At 45.8% G+C, this 19,264-nt stretch overlaps 1 protein-coding gene across 6 annotated transcripts; it reads left to right on the top strand.

Annotated features, from left to right (window-relative positions):
* Nucleotides 1-645: 645 nt before the first annotated feature.
* Nucleotides 646-17,271, top strand: slain2 (SLAIN motif family, member 2). Of its 6 annotated transcripts, none has more exons than XM_034530609.1 (10): nucleotides 646-1,428; nucleotides 4,166-4,308; nucleotides 10,205-10,453; nucleotides 10,533-10,706; nucleotides 11,162-11,515; nucleotides 11,615-11,764; nucleotides 12,952-13,038; nucleotides 14,381-14,419; nucleotides 14,642-14,849; nucleotides 15,959-17,271. In XM_034530609.1, exons 1-10 carry the CDS (start codon nucleotides 977-979, stop codon nucleotides 16,026-16,028), a joined length of 1,926 nt encoding a protein of 641 aa, XP_034386500.1. In that variant the 5' UTR covers nucleotides 646-976; the 3' UTR covers nucleotides 16,029-17,271. The 6 variants fall into 6 exon arrangements, with proteins under 6 accessions (XP_034386500.1, XP_034386501.1, XP_034386502.1 ...); XM_034530610.1 differs by having other exon boundaries at nucleotides 12,955-13,038; XM_034530611.1 differs by lacking the exon at nucleotides 14,381-14,419.
* Nucleotides 17,272-19,264: the final 1,993 nt, after the last annotated feature.

The following is a 19,264-nucleotide window of genomic DNA, read 5'->3' on the forward strand; positions in this document are numbered from 1 at the left end:
CCCAGGACATGGTCTAACCGTACACCCCAGCCCGTTCACTTCGCTCGGCTTCTGCCAATCTGCTTGTAGCTCCTTCACTTCGAGCTAAACACTCAACAAAATCACGACTGTTTGCTGTGCTGGCTCCTCATTGGTGGAACGAGCTTCCCATTGACATCAGGACAGCAGAAAGTCTCTACATCTTCTGTCGCAAACTAAAAACACATCTTTTTCGACTATACCTTGAATAGGTAGCACTTAAATGCCATAGTAGCACTTAAATGTCCCTTACCGATAGTACTTTGTAGTTTAACTATATTGAACAAATTGTACTTGCTTGATTCTTGTTGTTCTGAGTTTGGACTCACGGTTTAATGCACTTATTGTAAGTCGCTAAATAACATGTAATGTAATGTAATGTAAATATTAATGGATAAATGTAAATTATTTTTTAAAAGTATGCGCTAACAAATGCTTGGTTAATTTATCACACATTAATGCACGTACAATTTTCCGTTGCAAAATAATAATAAAATATTTGCAAAGCGCTTTGTTTCTTGTTTCAAATGTGCTGTTACAAAACATAAATCTGATGTGAATTATGAAATATTTATTTCGTCGTTTACGCATGCGCGAGCAACAAAAAAAAAAAGGTGTCGGTTACGTGCTCGCTCCCGCCGCCGTACGCAGTGACGCGTCAGCCGCCGCCTGTTGGTCTTTTTTCGCCAGTTGGTGACGAGCGTTATGAAAAATGGCCTCGACTCTTCCCGTAGCCGCGACTAACCGGAGAAGATGACGGAGTCGAGCTCCCGGAGTCAGTTGAACACGTAATAACGTGATAAGTTGGCCGGAGAGAAAGAAGACTTGTCGGCAGAAGAAACGACCGGAAACAAAAACAAAACTCCCCCCCAAAAAAACACCCAACCGCCGCGTATCTTTTCTTTCTTTTTCGTCTTCTTCGTCTCCCCGCAGCGCTGGCTGGCTCCGGGGAGCCGCTATGGAGGACATCAACTCGAACATCAACGCGGACCTGGAGGTGCGGAAGCTCCAGGACCTGGTGAAGAAGCTCGAGCAGCAGAACGAGCAGCTCCGGAGCCGGTCCACGACGCTGTCCTCGTCCGGGACGACCCACCACCACCAACACCAACACCAAAACCACCACCACCACAGACCCCTCAGCGACGGCGGCGGCTACGACCCGTCGCTCACCGCGGGGACGGCAGCCGGCGGCTTCCCCGGCGGGGTGGGGTTCGGCGGCGGGCTGCTGCAGCTGGAGAACAGCCGCTGCCGGAGCCCCAGGCGCTCCTACGACGGCGTCAGCTTCAGGAGGGCGTACGAGTACGAGGGGGCGACGGCCGCCGCGGACGAAGGGGAGACGTCCATCCTGGACGAAGTGGACATCTTAGATCTCGAGGACATGGATTGTCTAAACGAGGACGAGGACAGCTGGTGAGTGACAGTTTTGGGGGGAGGTGCAGGTGGAGGGTGTGACAGCTTTAATTGTCTGGGTGACAGCTGCTTTAAACATTCTAGCTACACACAAATAAATAAATGGCACAAACATTCCCCCCCTGCACTCTCACTGTGGATCACTGAAAGGAAGGGTGTTGTTTGGCAAGTCACGTGGGTGTTGCCAAGCCCCATTCTCGGACTGTATGATCATAATAGACTTTGCTTTGTCATACAGTCAAAGTCCCCCCATGACCTCATACCTTGCACCCCACCCCACCTCAGCTGTCTGGACCATGAAAGTCCTCCCATCATCTTGTTGTTGTGGCTTGTGTGTGTGTGTGTGTGTGTGTGTGTGTGTGTGTGCGTGCGTGCGTGCGCAGCAGCCATGTGGGAGAGGTAGCCCTGGTTATGTCGTCCTCCTCTGAATTATCCCCTTGGCACTGGGCCACGAGAGCTCTGCAGCACCAAAAAGGAATAGATGCTGTGTCACACACGCACACGCACGCGCACACACACACACACAAAAGAAGCTGATCACGAGCATCGTGATTACAAAGAGTGACTTTTGATAACAGTGTGTGTGGACACAATGGCGTTGGTCTGCTGTTATCAGGCCCCACATGTTCATCCAGTACCCCCTGTGTTCTTAATCCTCGACCCCACTCGCGCCACGCTGTCCATTTATGGGATGTTTCCCCACCGGCGCCGCAGCGTTCACGGTATTTGCATTGGATGAACTCTCTCTGGAAGTGTGATCCTCGAAACGTGTGACTTGGATTTGTGCTGCCGTCTAAATGTAAAAGGAGTGAGTCCGCTTAAAGAGACGCTTGGAGAGAACAGAGCTTTAACACATGAAGCACAGACTTCTATACAACCAGAGGAGTCGCCCCCTGGTGGTCAGGAGAGAGAATGCAGCTTTAACACATGAAGCACAGACTTCTATACAACCAGAGGAGTCGCCCCCTGGTGGTCAGTAGAGAGAATGCAGCTTTAACACATGAAGCGTAGACTTCTATACAACCAGAGTAGTTGCCCCCTGGTGGTCAGGAGAGAGAATGCAGCTTTAAAGACACTTCAGCGTCGGCTTCATTTGGCAGATTTAGAGGTTTTCCTCCTGGTTTGTCGAGATGGAAGCTCAGTAGACATTTTCAGCTACTGACTAGACATAATTCCAAAGGAGAGGATCCTCCACGCCCATCACGTCGGGACGGATTTGTTTGATTGGCGTCGTCTGTCATAATGACACTATAATAAGCTTTGTTAGGGCGAAGCATAAGGGCGTTCACTGAAGCTATTCCAAAGGTAGATCATGTTTGGTTGAAAGCCAGCTGACAGTGAAATGGCTCTGGCAGTCAGGACTAAGCATCTGTGTCCAAGCTGTGGGTTTGTTTGTTTTAAAAAGAAATCTCTAAAAAATAATGAGATTATATCAACAAAGAGGAACCAACACTGAAACAGACCCTCTGGAATATGACTTGATTGGTATAAATGGGCATGTGTCCGTAAAGTAAGAGAGGGTTTTTTTTCTTCTCATCATCATCATCAATCATCATCATCACGGGAGCCGCCGGCAGCCACTGAGCCATTCGACATCAGACGGCTTGCTCGTGATGCCCTCTCGGATCAGATAGATATCCGGGATTACACGGCAGTAGCCCGGCTCTCGCCAGCTCCCGTCATGGACTCCTGTAATCCCCGAATTAGCATCTGAAATGGATTCAATGTGGACGCGACGTCGTTTTCAGAGTTCACGTGTGAAGCGGTAGACTCGCCGTGTGTTGACAGACGTTTTCAAAGGTGTTTTCTCTGCACTCTGCCCTCCTTTTCGCCCGTAGTGTCTCAGCTTTCATCATGAAAGCCTTTCTTTATGGCTGAAACGGAGCGGACGGCTGCTGACTCTTGATTTTTTTTCTCCAGGATGGAAACTTCAGGGTAAACACGGGTTTACGCGTGTGGATGACAAACAGGAAGTGGTGCCCAATTCGGTGGGTTTCCATCAGTATCGAGGTGGGGTTCATAGTTTCAATCGATACAGCTGACTTTGCACTTAACCCGGTGGCTTTTGTCAAAGAGCTGACGGGCACATTACATCCTCTTTCCTAATGGTTTGTGCTGAATTATCTGCAACTAGAAAGAGTCGAGGTTATGTTGACAAGTCTGAACGACATCTGCAAGTCCCCTCTGCCAAGTTTTGTTAGCAGCGTTTCCTTGACAACAGTATCTTGATAACATATCTGTATGATAGACGAGCATCGTCTTTTGCTTTGTGTAGCTATCTAATTGTTTCCCACTGAGTTTCTTTCCACCATCAGCACCAAGCGGAGCGTTTCAGCTTCCTAGTTTTTGTATAATTTTTGTCGTCATTAAATCTGTTGGAGCAAGAAGAAACGAGCCGTACGGTAAAAAAAAGTTAAAACACTCACCAGAAACATAAATCTGCTCCCCACGAATGTGCTTTAAGGTCTTTGTTATGATCGCGTGTGTCTGAAATATAACGTAATGACCCGTCCTCATTGGGAACGCCTGTGCGAAGGCGCCATGTGGACACAGGCCCTTATCTTTCATTGCAGCCTTCTGTGATCCAACACCGACTCGCTCTCCGTCGGAGAGACACCCGTTCACGTTCGTGCGCTGCCGCTCGCTTGTGTTGCTTTTACGAAACGTGCGGAATAACGCCGTCGACTGTGTGTGTGTGTGTGTGTGTGTGTCTCACCGTTCACGTGTCTCTCCCCAGGCTCTACGAGGCCAAGCTGGACAGTCCGCTGCAGAAAGCCCTGAGTCCGATCGCGTGGTGCCGCCAAGCTCTCGACAACCCCAGTCCAGAGATGGAGTCGGCCAAGCGCTCCCTCATCCACAGGCTGGACCTCACCATGTCAGGTAAACAAGATGGAAGGTGTAGTCTGAGCTTAGCAGGAGGAGGAACAGTCCATCCCTCCCCGTCCTCTCAGAGACGCTGTTATTATCTTTGCCAGGTGGGGAGATCATGCGTACACTCGTGCGTCTGTCCGTCCGTCCACGGCTGATCTTGCAGACTTTCTCGAGAAAAAAACAAACATTTTATTGACTGTCTATTGTCGTCGCAGCAGCAATGAGAACGCACACAAGGCGTTAGTTATTGTGACGTCGTAACACAACCTCCCCCAATGCAGAGGAGGAACTTTAATAACGTTAAACTCGTATCTCTTATTCATGGTTGACTTTACTACCCTTTTTTTAAGAAAGAAGTCAAATATTAAATGTGTTTCATAAAGAAAGAAAGGTGGAAAATCCTGTAAATTATTCGATTTCTGAATTTTAGCTCACTAAGAGTCAGCCTCTGCAACGATCTTGCTAGTTCCTCTTATTGATTTTTGCTAATTCTATCTCATTTTAGCACAAGGAAACACAAAATAAATGACTCCACGTATTTCTTCAACTGTTAAACGCACGGTTTGTTGTTGTTGTTGTCGTTGTCGTTGCGTAGATGAGCTCACCTTGTATTCTAAAGGAAGATGGCCGACACTCTACCCGTTTGGTCAATCACTGACTGGTTTTATGACGTTGTTTTGAATCAAAGTTTGGGATTAATTGCCCCGGTTGAGGTTATTAAGTGAGCGTCTGAGAGCTTTTAGTGAGATCAACCGAGTCTCTTCTTCTACTTGGGATTGAAAGTGCAGAACGTGATTATCGGACATTTAAAGCCACAGTGTTTTGTAGAGCTGGTAGTGTTTCATTTAAGCGTCTTTGTGTGTTTTGAAAAGCGCTATATAAATTCAATGTATTATTATTATTATTGTTATTTGTGCTCCACGTGGGGTGAGCAGGATATTTATCGCTTTGTGATCTCGGTGCTTTGGGACGTTTGTTTATTTATTTATGTTTACATCTGTCAAAGCATTTCCTCTTCTAGTGCATCACTTCCTCCTCAACAATCAAAGACGCATAGAGATGTTTGGACCAGCAATATTTAAAGGGCCAGTACCGACGTTCGGAAGTGTGTTTCTATGAGCCGCTTCTTCTTCAGCATAAGAAGCTGAAGAAGAAGCTGTGGACGAATTCTAAACTCCTAAAAGAAGCTCTCAGTTTAATGAAGTCTATATTTATAATATCTTCTCTGACGGGAACTGAAGCTGTTCTCAACTGCAGACTCACCAGACTCCATTCATGAAACACTGGTTCAGAGCTCAGGAGCTGCTGGACGCACCTGTTGGTGGTGTTGTTGTTGTTGTGAGAATTTAGTGTTTTAAATGGTTAGTTTGGATTCTCCACTTTGGATTAGTTGCTACTGACCATGTAGAAGTATCTCACACAGCCTCACCTCTGAATCAGAACTACAATGCTCCATGTTTAAGGATCCTTAAGTTCACGTAAACTAGACTACGGGACGTCCCGTCTGTGTTGAAGGGCATCCGGAGCCCTCAGTGTGTCGCTGGTCTTGTGTAGTGCTGCTGTTGTGTAACATGTAAAGGTAACTGGATCATTTGGACCGCGGTATGCCCATGTGACCGCTGGGTCATGTTGCGCAACAGGCTGTCCACTGTGTGGATGTGAGCTTCTCGGTCTCTGTTGTGACACCAGAGACCCCAAAAACCAGCTCCTCAGACCGGGATCCTGAAATGAAAAAGGCTTTTTCTTGTTGATCCAAATTAGACAGTTTTTATTTTAGCATATTTTTCACAGGTCGTTTTCTGTTTTGGGCGGAAAAAAAAACCGACGATAATAATCTGAAATAAATCCGGAATCGGTGCAAAAAGAATACTTTTTTTCCCCCTCTTTATTGTGAACATTATTATGAAAGGCGAAAGCTGTTATTATCACAAACTTATGACTAGGTGTATAAATGACACATAATAATGATACATTATTAATTAATACATAAAAATGTGGAAATAAAAGCTTAAATTATTAAATAAATGTGCAGGTTAAACGTATATTGTACACATGTATTTGAATGAATAAAGAAATAGAAAAATAAATCTGAAAACAAGTGAATACAAAAAAAAAGTAGTTTGTCAAATGAATAAATTAATTGTATTTATTTATTTATTTTTGTACCTCCTTTGCAACTTTTATTTATTTTCATATTGACCTGCTCATATATTTGATAAATGTCTGTTATATTTATTTTAAAGGCATTATTGAGGGGGCTGTGGCTCAGGGGGTAAAACGGGGTCGTCCACTAACCGGAACCATTAATATACCACTAAAGTGTACTTATTGAAGGTATATGACTCTGATGTCGACCTGTCAGTCACCTTGTAGCCCCGCCCTAAAGTTAACTTTAAAGAACCGCCTGTTTAGCCTCTTTTGGAAGTGGTTTTGAGTCTCTTGTAGTCTCTTGCTGGGTGGGGCTTAGTCCACTAATCTGGTTTTAAGATTTCTATAGTTTATTAGTTGTTGTTTTTTATGCTAAACACAAGATTTAATGTGGTGATCCAACTAATCGGGAACTCTTTGTGTCTCTGTGTTTTTTCTTGGTGTCCTTTTGAGTCTCTTCCTGGTTTTGGACCCTTTGGTCCCCGGGACCCTGTTGGCCCATTCGTTAATCCATCCCTTGGTCCCGGTTACTGGAAACGTGGTTCAATCATTTAAATCCAACAAATTAAACAGTCGTCTTTGTGAAGATCCCTTTTTTTTTTTGGTTTGTTCACACAAAAATACTTTTATTTAATAGTTTGTGTCCGTGAGTTAAAGAGAGAGACTCCCTTCGCGGCTCCTCTCCTTCACACTCGCTCCCTAACAGGAGTACGGAAACCCCGTTGCCATGGCGTCGGTTGACTTTGTGTCGTGGGAGGAATTTGCAGAAGGGGGGAAAAAAAATATAATGTATAAATAACTTCCCTGGAGGAAGATCGAGGAGTCAAAGAGACGACTTTCCCGTCTCCTCGAACCGTTTGTGTCCGTCTACGTGCAGCGAGTGCGCGCTCGTACACCACGTGCACACATTCTTTAAAGAGTTTCAGTCTTTGTGTGTGTGTGTGTGTTTTTAATGCGTTACATAAGCAGCAGGGAGGAGACGTCAGAAGGAGTCCGACCACGTGTCGGTGTCCTGGCTCGTCTTTCCGTACCGCCGCTCTGACAGCTGTTGATCCGGCGCGCACACAAAAAGACCCCGGGGTCCTGGCCACGGCCACATAGCTGACCTGTCAGACTCCTGCTCACAAAGAGCTTTGACTTCGACCTCGCTGTGTTCCGTTTATCTCTCCGTTTGCAGCTGGTTTTCTTGTTGTGGTCCTAAGTGTTCACACAGTTGCCCCGCGGACCTTTTTATTTCACATCGGACACTTCTGAGCTGGCTTTTATTCTATTATTTTTCTGGGACTTTCTCCAGAATCCACGACGGAAAATCCCCTAATTCAGTTTGATATCGCAGTAAATGAAAAAATAAAAACTGTACGCAGAAACGGCCATTCTTCTTCTTCTTCTTCTTCTTCTTCTTCTTCTTCTTCTTCTTGGGACTTCCTTGTTTGAGGATTTGAGGACACTCTATTTTGGTTGGTCCCTGAGCTGCAGAGCTCTTTTCTTAGATGGATCTGGGTCTCTTTCTGGAGACGGTGGGCCTCACGAGTAGAAGTAAATGTCTCTTCTTCAAAACCATCTCATGCAAGATTCTGACTCTCCGGTGTAAGAGATCACCTGAATATTAATAGAACTAATCGGTTCAGGTGTTTTCTACAGTTCTTTATCATTTAAAGTCAGCAATTTACCAGAAGAACTGGGATCCGTCGTTATGAGAACGCAGGTGTTCACTATCAAGATTACATTTAAGGAACAACTTTGGAACATATTTAATACAGGAGGCTGTGCACGTCGCTGTGCACGTCGCTGTGCACGTCGCTGTGCACGTCGTCATCTAATGACCTCCGTCCTCAAACCAGGAAATGAGTCGGCGTGTTTACACTTCCTGTCCCCTCGTCTGAAAGTCAAAGTTTTTCCTGAATGTGTTTTTGCTGAAGAGATTCTAACGTTGAGCTCTCTGATAGGACAGGGTGCTGAGGGACAGGGGCATAGGACAGGGTGCTGAGGGACAGGGGCATAGGGACAGGGTACATGGGGAAGAGGGACAGGGTGCTGAGGGACAGGGTACATGGTGCTGAGGGACAGGGTGCTGAGGGACAGGATGCTGAGGGACAGGGTACAGGGTGCTGAGGGACAGGGGCATAGGGACAGGGTACATGGGACAGGGCGCATAGGGACAGGGTATAGGGGGAAGAGGACAGGGGCATAGGGACAGGGTACAGGGTGCTGAGGGACAGGGTGCTGAGGGACAGGGTGCTGAGGGACAGGATGCTGAGGGACAGGGTGCTGAGGGACAGGGTGCTGAGGGACAGGGGCATAGGGACAGGGTACATGGGACAGGGCGCATAGGGACAGGGTATAGGGGGAAGAGGACAGGGGCATAGGGACAGGGGACAGGGTACAGGGGGAAGAGGACAGGGTATAAGGGGAAGAGGACAGGGGCATAGGGACAGGGTACATGGGACAGGGTGCATAGGGACAGGGTACAGGGGGAAGAGGACAGGGGCATAGGGACAGGGGACAGGGTACAGGGGGAAGAGGACAGGGTATAAGGGGAAGAGGACAGGGGCATAGGGACAGGGTACATGGGACAGGGTGCATAGGGACAGGGTACAGGGGGAAGAGGACAGGGTATAATAGGGGGAAGAGGACAGGGGCATAGGGACAGGGTACAGGGGGAAGAGGACAGGGGCATAGGGACAGGGTACAGGGGGAAGAGGACAGGGGCATAGGGACAGGGGACAGGGTACAGGGGGAAGAGGACAGGGTATAAGGGGAAGAGGACAGGGGCATAGGGACAGGGTACATGGGACAGGGTGCATAGGTAAAGGGGGAAGAGGACAGGGTATAAGGGGAAGAGGACAGGGGCATAGGGACAGGGTACATGGGGAAGAGGACAGGGTATAGGGGGAAGAGGACAGGGGCATAGGGACAGGGTGCATAGGGACAGGGTATAGGGGGAAGAGGACAGGGGCACAGGGACAGGGACAGGGCGGTAGCTGACCCAGCTGTGGAAACACATCCAATCAGAGAGAGCGACTCAACCACCAAACCATGCCAGAGACCAGCAGCCTGTCCAGAGTCTGATCCCATGACTGAGGCCGGGCCCCTCTGTAGACCGGAGCCTCTGACTGCTGGATGTCACAGAGAATGTCATTGTGCTGCTCTGTGTGTGCGTCTTCATTGAAAGCGCGTATTGTTGAGTGCGGGCTGATGATGCAGGAAGCCTCCATCAGGCCCGCACTCCGCATACGGTTTAACAGACTCCACCAGAGTCCACCACACTGAGGGCCTTTTCATGGAGCTGCTGGCATCAGGGCACCGGGCTTCATAGGGGTCCTTTATGGGGGTGACAGGGTGTTAATGGTGTACGTTAACACGCTGGGGTATGACGGACACGTTATTGGTTCCTCCTCATCTGCAGCGTCTTGACCTTTTTTTAGTTTTTTATTCCAATAATCAGTCTTGTTGTTACTGTTCTTGGCTGAGTAAGAAATGTAAAAGATGATTAGTCGTGTTTTTAAAAATGTTTATAAAGAAAAAAAATACATATATATATTTATATTAAGAAGAAGAACAAAAAAAAAAAATTATATATATATATATATATATATATAAAATTCCAACTCAAGACAAAAGATTGTCAAAATGCTTTCAGTCATTAATAAAAGAAAGAGAAAAAAAAGTGTTTGTTTTATTTTTCCAAGACTTTTAATGAAATCAGACATGTTCAAGTGCACATAACCACTGACTGACGTGTTCTGTGACTCTGCAGCCAACAAGCGCATGAGCCTGTATGGGAGCCCCTACAACCAGCACGGCTATGGGAGCCCCTACAACCAGCACGGCTATGGGAGCTCCTACAACCAGCACGGCTATGGGAGCTCCTACAACCAGCACGGCTATGGGAGTCCCTACAGCACCAACGCAGCCAACAGCCCCTACAGCAGCGGCTTCAACTCCCCCTCCTCCACCCCCAGCAAAGGGCCCGCCGTCCGGCAGCAACACACCTCCGGGAACGCGGGTACGTGGGGGGCAGGGGGTCTCTCTACGGTTCTCAATCGCAGAACATCTGTCGCTAATGATGTGTTCCTCCTCTGCAGCTCACCAGAGGAACACGGCGGCCGAGAGGAACCCTCCGGCGGTGAGCCCGCAGTCGTCCGTGGACAGCGAGCTGAGCACCTCTGAGATGGACGAGGACTCGGTGGGCTCCTCCAACACCTACAAGCTCAACGACGTCACGGACGTCCAGATCCTGGCACGCATGCAGGAAGAGAGTACGTAGCTCTAGGGGGGGGGGAGGGGGGGTATGATGTCATCGACACGAGTACCCTTATGCAGGAAGAGAGTACGTAGCTCTAGAGGGGGGGGGGGGGGGGGTATGATGTCATCGACACAAGTACCCTTATGCAGGAAGGGGGGGGGGTACCCTTATCGGTTCCTTTTGATTATTATGTGAGACAAAAAGACAATTAAGATAATAATCAACATTTCTTTAAACTTTATTATTGTATGTAAACAATACAAAAAGTTCAAGCATCAATACTTCAGGGTTTTTTTCTCATTTAATACCGTATCCCTTTGAGAACCGGATCCCTTTGAGAACCGGAACCCTTTTGAGAACCGGATCCCTTTGAAAACCAGATCCCTTTTAGATCCGGGTCCCTTTGAGATCCGGGTCCCTGTGTAGCAGCGTGACCAGGCGGTGTTCTCGTGTCTCCGTGTCCCTCAGGTCTGAGACAGGATTACGCCGCCACGACGTCCCGGCGGAGCTCCGGTTCCTCCTGTCACTCTCTGCGCCGCGGCACCTTCAGCGACCAGGAGCTGGACACGCAGAGTCTGGAGGACGAGGAGGAGGCGGTGCACCCGGCCTTCCACCTGCCCTCCAGCCGCTTCAGCCCCTCCCCCCGGAGCTCTCCGCGCGCCTCCCCGAGGAACTCGCCGCGCTCCCGCTCCCCGGCCCGCTCCATCGACTACGGCCACGGCCGCGGCTCGCCGCAGCCCGTCATCAGCCGCCTGCAGCAGCCGCGCCACTCGCTGCAGGGCCACGCCCACGACCTGCAGACCAACGCCGTGAAGAGCGAAGGTAGGCTGGGAGCTCGCGGAGACGGACGGCGAGCGCGTGCGTCTGGTCGATTTAGCTAAATCTCTGCTGCTGCTGTTGTTGTTGTTGTTGTTGTTGTAGAGAAGCTGCGGCGCAGTCTTCCCAACCTCACGCGCCCCTCGGCGGCGCCGGCGGTCCAGAACCCGGAGCCCGTGAAGAACAGCCGCAGCTGCGAGTCCAACCTGCAGGTGCCGAACGGCGGATCTCCTCGACACCAGAACCAGTCTGCGAGTGAGTTCTGTGACGCATTTGAACCCATTTCACCTCAAAGGAACCGTCACTCTGAAGTGGAGAACCGGACTCCTGGTTGAGAACGGTTCTCCTGGTTCTCCTTGTCTCTGTGCTGCTTCGGCCTTTCTGGGAATCCTTCTACGTCTTTGATCATTTTCAGTTTTTTGTATATTCACACGCATCCTTCTTCTTCTTCTTCTTCTTCTTCTTCTTCTTCTTCTTCTTCTTCTTCTTCTTCTTCTTCTTCTTCTTCTTCTTCTTCTTCTTCTTCTTCTTCTTCTTCTTCTTCTTCTTCTTCTTCTTCTTCTCCTCCTCCTCCTCCTCCTCCTCCTCCTTCTTCTTCTCCTTCTTCACGTTTCACTTCAAATCAGATTCCTTCGTTGTTTGAGGTTCTTTAGGAGCTTTAGATTCTGTCATGGGGGATGAAGACGATGATGGTGTCCTTCATCCAGAAAGGTGATCCCTCCGCCTTTTAGACAGTTATTTAATATTTGTTTATGTTTCTGCCGAATCTGTACAGAAACTCACAGTTTGGATCAGAGCACAAACAAAAAAAACAAGGAAGAAAATAACTTTGAGATATTTTTTTAGTGTTAATGAAGTTTAACAATGAGCTCAGAGCTTTAGGAAGTTAAACGGCTAGTAGCAGCTAACGTTACTAGCTCCTCCTGTTGGTCTAAAAGTCACATGATCAGAGACTAGAGAAACATATTGATGTCCTGATCACATGATCTACTGGATACTGGAGGAGAACACTTTATTTACTCTGTGATGGTGAACGTTCACAGGGGGGCGGGGTGGGGGTGGGGGGGTGGGGGGGCAGAACGGATCCGGATCCACAACGCTCCGGTCCACCACAGGTTCCTGTTTCTCTCTTGAGCTTCTGGCTGTTTGGCTGTGAGACTTCTTCACTTTTCCTCCTCACTAACCAGCCTCCTTCCTGTCTGAGCTGACATTGTGATTGGCCGATGAACGTGACGGGGTGGGGAGGGGGGGGGCACTCCGCCTCCTCCCTCCTCCCTTAACCCCGCTGCTCCTCTGGATGTTTGGCTGCGGAGCCCCCTAGTGGCCTCAAACTGCACCTGCCGGCACCAGCCCCTCTATTTGCCTTCCCTCCAGTACCGCTGTGAGTCTCAAGGCACCACGAGGTCTGACCCCCCCACCATGAACTGTCCCTGTGTTCACAGCAGCAGCTCCACCCCCGAGACTCTCCACCCCCTCTCGCTCCTCCCCGAAACCCAAACAGCACCTCCAGAGCCCCGCTGCCCTGCGAGGTAAACGGCTCCTCGACCAGCTGGAGGCCGCGAGGTCGATGTCACTGAAGTCTGCTGCCTGGTGGGGTTCAGACCACTGGTTCCCAACCTGGGGGGGGGGGGGGGTCTTGATTAGACGGGTAGTCTGCATCCCAGCTTTTTTAGTCATTTCTGTGAAGAAAACTACGAAACTAAAGTTTGGATTATTCTGTAGGGTATATTAACAGTTTCGGGACACAAAATTAAAAGTAGACGAGTACAGTTAAATAAAAAATAAAGAGCTAACCGTCAAATAAAAATATTGTTTAAAAAAAAAGAAGTAATTGTATTAAAGGTTCCTGACAATAACGGGAACATTTAATATTCAAATAATCCGCTCAGAATTCATCTAAATAACTTGTTTTACACACAATTTTCTGCAGTTTTTAACTTAATAATCAGTTGTTCTCTACCGTTGTTGTGCATTAAATATAATATGGGATATCCGATAGAATATTGTTTTTAGTCGGTTCATTCAATGGTAGAGAAGGTCAGAAGGTCAGAAGGTCAGAAGGTTGGGAACCACTGGAACAAACAGAGTAAATTATGAAATGTCTGTTTTGTGGTGCGTTCATGCACTATTTATTAACTCGTTATTTTAGACTCTTGAGAGGAGGTTGTTTTTTTCTGTTTTGGAAGCTTTCTTTGTGAGAAAGGAAGGAAAGAAAGAAAGAAAGAAAGAGGTGGTGAAAGAAAGAAAGAGGTGGAGCACTCTGAGTTTATGGTTCCGTACTGAACAGATTTTAATATTCACAGATTGTGTCGACGTGCGTCTGTAAAGAGTTTCGGGGCTTTGTCGTCGTTTATTTCTCTATTCATTCAAATGAATAAATGCTTTTTGATATCTTTCATTTTCATTTTTTTTGACCTTCAGCTTTTATTTCATTCAGTTTTTGTTTGTTTGTATTAATTTATTCACCATGATTGCAGCTTTAGTCCTCCATAGGCCCTGGCTATGTGACGGGGTCCCGAGGAGACTGACGGCCGTCCCAGCTCTGAATCAAGGCCTTTAATTAAGGCCTTTCATTAAGGCTTCCATAAAGGCCTTTAATTAAGGCCTTTTATTAAGGCTTCCATTAAGGCCTTTTATTAAGGCCTTAATGAAAGGTCTTAATAAAAGACCGTAATGAAAGCCTTTCATTAAGGCTTCCATTAAGGCCTTTTATTAAGGCTTCCATTAAGGCCTTTTATTAAGACCTTTCATTAAGGCCTTAATAAAAGACCTTAATGAAAGCCTTTTCATTAAGGCCTTTCATTAAGGCCTTTCATTAAGGTCTTTTATTAAGGCCTTTCATTAAGGCCTCTCTCTGTTGTCTTTGTCTAGTCCCACTCTCCTGTTGCTTTGGAGAAGAAGGAGATTTTAGTGAGTATTCACTGAGGAGGCGTTCCACCCTTCCTTCTAAATATTGTGGTTGTGCTCCCCTCGCCGTGTGTGTTTTTGTGTGTGTGTTTTTGTGTGTGTGTGTCCGATGGATGTCGTGTTTGTTCCATTGTGATCATTTCGTCGTTTAGATACTTTTAAGCCTCTAAAAGCACAAAACTCTCTGAACATAACGCTTGTGTTTTGGCTCCGCCCCCTCTCCAGTCCCGTCTCCCAGTAAGCTGCGGACCCCCGTCACCCCGTCCCCGCTGGCCCTGAGGCAGCCGGTGAAGGCCACGTCCAACCCCGGCTCGGCCACCTCCACGCCCACCCGCTCCCTGGCCCCCCCGCGCAGTGGGCTGCCCCGCCCCAGTGCCTCTGCTGGGGGGGGGATCCCTCTGCCTCGCAGCAAACTGGCCCAGCCCGTGCGCAGGTACGTACGTCAAAGGACTTTTACCTGTTAGATGCTTTCAAGGCGCTTGAATTCTAATATACTCCTTGGAACTCTTTTAATGTTTGAAATGGATGGAATTTTATTTATTTATATATATATATATATATATATATATATATATATATATATGTGTGTGTGTGTGTGTATATTCGGTTCCTGTAATATAGCTTTTATATTTTAGCTCATATTTTTCATTTTATGACTACCTTATTTTCAGTTGTGTTCTCTGTTGATTCTTTACTCAATTAATTACTTTAATAATCAAACAAGTTGATTGCCGTGAATGTAAATACATTTGGTATATTTTGAGTAAAACCGTTAAATGTGACGATAAACGCTTTGAGTGTTTTTGGTTTCCGGTGACTTGAAAGTTCTTTAAAATCTGTAAAGATGTAGAATACGAGCGTGAGAACATAATGTAACCTCCTCTTCACCTCCTCTTCCCCTCCTACACCTCCTCTTCACCTCCTCTTCACCTCCTCTTCCCGTCCTCTTCCCCTCCTTCACCTCCTCTTCCCGTCCTCTTCACCTCCTCTTCCCGTCCTCTTCCCCTCCTCTTCCCGTCCTCTTCCCCTCCTCTTCACCTCCTCTTCCCATCCTCTTCACCTCCTCTTCACCTCCTCTTCACCTCCTCTTCCCGTCCTCTTCCCCTCCTCTTCCCGTCCTCTTCCCCTCCTCTTCCCCTCCTCTTCACCTCCTCTTCCCATCCTCTTCCCGTCCTCTTCCCCTCCTCTTCCCGTCCTTTCACCTCCTCTTCACCTCCTCTTCCCCTCCTCTTCACCTCCTCTTCCCATCCTCTTCCCGTCCTCTTCCCCTCCTCTTCACCTCCTCTTCCCGTCCTCTTCCCCTCCTCTTCCCGTCCTTTCACCTCCTCTTCCCCTCCTCTTCCCCTCCTCTTCCCGTCCTCTTCACCTCCTCTTCCCCTCCTCTTCACCTCCTCTTCCCGTCCTCTTCCCCTCCTCTTCCCGTTCTCTTCACCTCCTCTTCCCCTCCTCTTCACCTCCTCTTCCCGTCCTCTTCCCCTCCTCTTCCCGTTCTCTTCCCCTCCTCTTCCCCTCCTCTTCACCTCCTCTTCACCTCCTCCTCAGAACTCTTCCTGCTCCTCGGTCCTACAGCGGCGGCGGTGCAGGAGAAAACTGGAGAGAAGGTTGCTACTGAGGTGTGGCCAGCAGGGGGCGCTCCAATCCAAGCATCAACACCAGGAGGCAGACTTTACAACGAGATGGCACTTTATCTACCTAGATACCTTTTACAGTGACGAGAGAGAGACTATGTCCCACAAATATATATAAATATAAATATATAGATAAATATATATAGAGAGAGAGAGTCAGACATCTTTTTTTTTTTATAAAGTAGAGGAGTGTCCGCATGGCGTCAACGAGGACCTCCCATCCGGTCCCTCTGGCCCAGAAGAAAATGCCAAAGAAACCAGCTCCGCCGCCAGAGGACACGCCTCCTGCCTCGGCTCCACCCATCTTCATCACCCAGCTCCCCTCCTCCTCCTCCTCCTCCTCCTCCTCCTCTTATTTCACCTCCCTCAGGTCGGAATGCATTTCTGTCTTTATGCTCTGTGTTCAACAGATGTGGGTGAGCGATCTCTATGACGACGATGATGATGATGATGATGATGGTGATGATGATGATTATGTGCAAGGTGAATCTGTCCCCGTAGATGTTGTTAGGGAGTCGGATTTAAAGAAATCTTTCCTCTTTGTTCCAATCAGGCTGAATGTATGCACAATGTGTGTTTGATTTGTTTGTTTTTTGGGAAAGATTATTTATTCAAATTATTAAAAAAATATATTAAAAAAAAAAAAAAATACGCGTGCCCAAACATCCATATCAGTATTTTAATTTAGAAAAAATATTTAATTTACATTTTTTAAAAGCTCATTTTTTTGAATGCTAACTCCAAAGCTTTTAGCACACTTTTCCCCCCATTGGTCGGTTTTAAACCATCATATTTAATCCCAGCAGATTAAACCCAGAAACCAGATTTCATGTTTGTGTCTTATCAATAACATGAAACTGAAACACCTTGAAACACCTTGAAACACCTTGAACGAGACGAGCTGAAGCGTGGAGCGCTGTGGAGGACGTTCTGAAACCAGTGCCTATAATTTAAAGTTTACTGGTTTGTTATCATTTGGTGCCAATTTCTGTTTGCTTTTTGTTGCCAATATCGTTTTAATTTCTGCTCGATTTTTGATTTGCCTTTTTTTGTTTAGTTTAGTTTTTGTAACTGAATCGATGCATTTATGATATGCTTTAAAAAGAATTTAAAAAAGACAAATGTTTAAAATGCGCCTTCATATTTATGTCAACATATTCGTTGTGTAAATGAAGCTATTTATTTAAGAGGTGCCTCCGTCGACGCTCAGAGGAGCTCGACACGAATGTTGCAAAAAAGAAGACAAAAGCACACTTTTTGTGTGAAATGTTTTTGTTATTGAACCTTTTTTTTTTTTTTTTATATATTCACAATCACGACGTTCATTTTCCCCGATTGTAACGTCCCATTTCAAATAAAAGATGAGAAGAGATTCTCTTGTTTCTGCTTCTCATGATCCTCTAGAAGCGTCTGAGTTATTAAACATCGATATGAAACGATCTGATTCAAGCTGTTGTTCAGAATCCAGATTTACTGTGTAGAAGAATCCAGATTTAATGTGCAGAATCCAGATTTAATGTGTAGAAGAATTCAGATTTAATGTGCAGAATCCAGATTTAATGTGTAGAAGAATCCAGATTTAATGTGTAGAAGAATCCAGATTTAATGTGTAGAAGAATCCAGATTTAATGTGCAGAATCCAGATTTAATGTGCAGAAGAATCCAGATTTAATGTGCAGAATCCAGATTTAATGTGTAGAAGAATTCAGATTTAATGTGCAGAATCCAGATTTAATGTGTAGAAGAATCCAGATTTAATGTGTAGAAGAATCCAGATTTAATGTGTAGAAGAATCCAGATTTAATGTGTAGAAGAATCCAGATTTAATGTGTAGAAGAATCCAGATTTAATGTGCAGAATCCAGATTTAATGTGTAGAAGAATCCAGATTTAATGTGTAGAAGAATCCAGATTTAATGTGCAGAATCCAGATTTAATGTGTAGAAGAATCCAGATTTAATGTGTAGAAGAATCCAGATATAATGTGCAGAATCCAGATTTAATGTGTAGAAGAATCCAGATTTAATGTGCAGAATCCAGATTTAATGTGTAGAAGAATCCAGATTTAATATGCAGAAGAATCCAGATTTAATGTGCAGAATCCAGATTTAATGTGCAGAATCCAGATTTAATGTGTAGAAGAATCCAGATTTAATGTGCAGAAGAATCCAGATTTAATGTGTAGAATAATCCAGATTTAATGTGTAGAAGAATCCAGATTTAATGTGCAGAATCCAGATTTAATGTGTAGAAGAATCCAGATTTAATGTGCAGAAGAATCCAGATTTAATGTGTAGAAGAATCCAGATTTAATATGCAGAAGAATCCAGATTTAATGTGCAGAATCCAGATTTAATGTGCAGAATCCAGATTTAATGTGTAGAAGAATCCAGATTTAATGTGCAGAAGAATCCAGATTTAATGTGTAGAATAATCCAGATTTAATGTGTAGAAGAATCCAGATTTAATGTGCAGAATCCATATTTAATGTGTAGAAGAATCCAGATTTAATGTGCAGAATCCAGATTTAATGTGTAGAAGAATCCAGATTTAATATGCAGAAGAATCCAGATTTAATGTGCAGAATCTAGATTGAATGTTCAGAAGAATCCAGATTTAATGTGTAGAAGAATCCAGATTTAATATGCAGAAGAATCCAGATTTAATGTGCAGAAGAATCCAGATTTAATGTGTAGAAGAATCCAGATTTAATATGCAGAAGAATCCAGATTTAATGTGCAGAAGAATCCAGATTTAATGTGTAGAATAATCCAGATTTAATGTGTAGAAGAATCCAGATTGAATGTGCAGAATCCAGATTTAATGTGTAGAAGAATCCAGATTTAATGTGTAGAAGAATCCAGATTTAATGTGCAGAATCCAGATTTAATGTGTAGAAGAATCCAGATTTAATGTGCAGAATCCAGATTTAATGTGCAGAATCCAGATTTAATGTGTAGAATCCAGATTTAATGTGTAGAAGAATCCAGATTTAATGTGCAGAAGAATCCAGATTTAATGTGTAGAAGAATCCAGATTTAATGTGCAGAATCCAGATATAATGTGTAGAAGAATCCAGATTGAATGTGCAGAATCCAGATTTAATGTGTAGAAGAATCCAGATTTAATGTGCAGAATCTAGATTTAATGTTCAGAAGAATCCAGATTTAATGTTCAGAAGAATCCAGATTTAATGTGCAGAAGAATCCAGATTTAATGTG

Source organism: Cyclopterus lumpus, chromosome 4 (assembly GCF_009769545.1).
Source record: "Cyclopterus lumpus isolate fCycLum1 chromosome 4, fCycLum1.pri, whole genome shotgun sequence".
Classification (NCBI taxonomy): domain Eukaryota; kingdom Metazoa; phylum Chordata; class Actinopteri; order Perciformes; family Cyclopteridae; genus Cyclopterus; species Cyclopterus lumpus.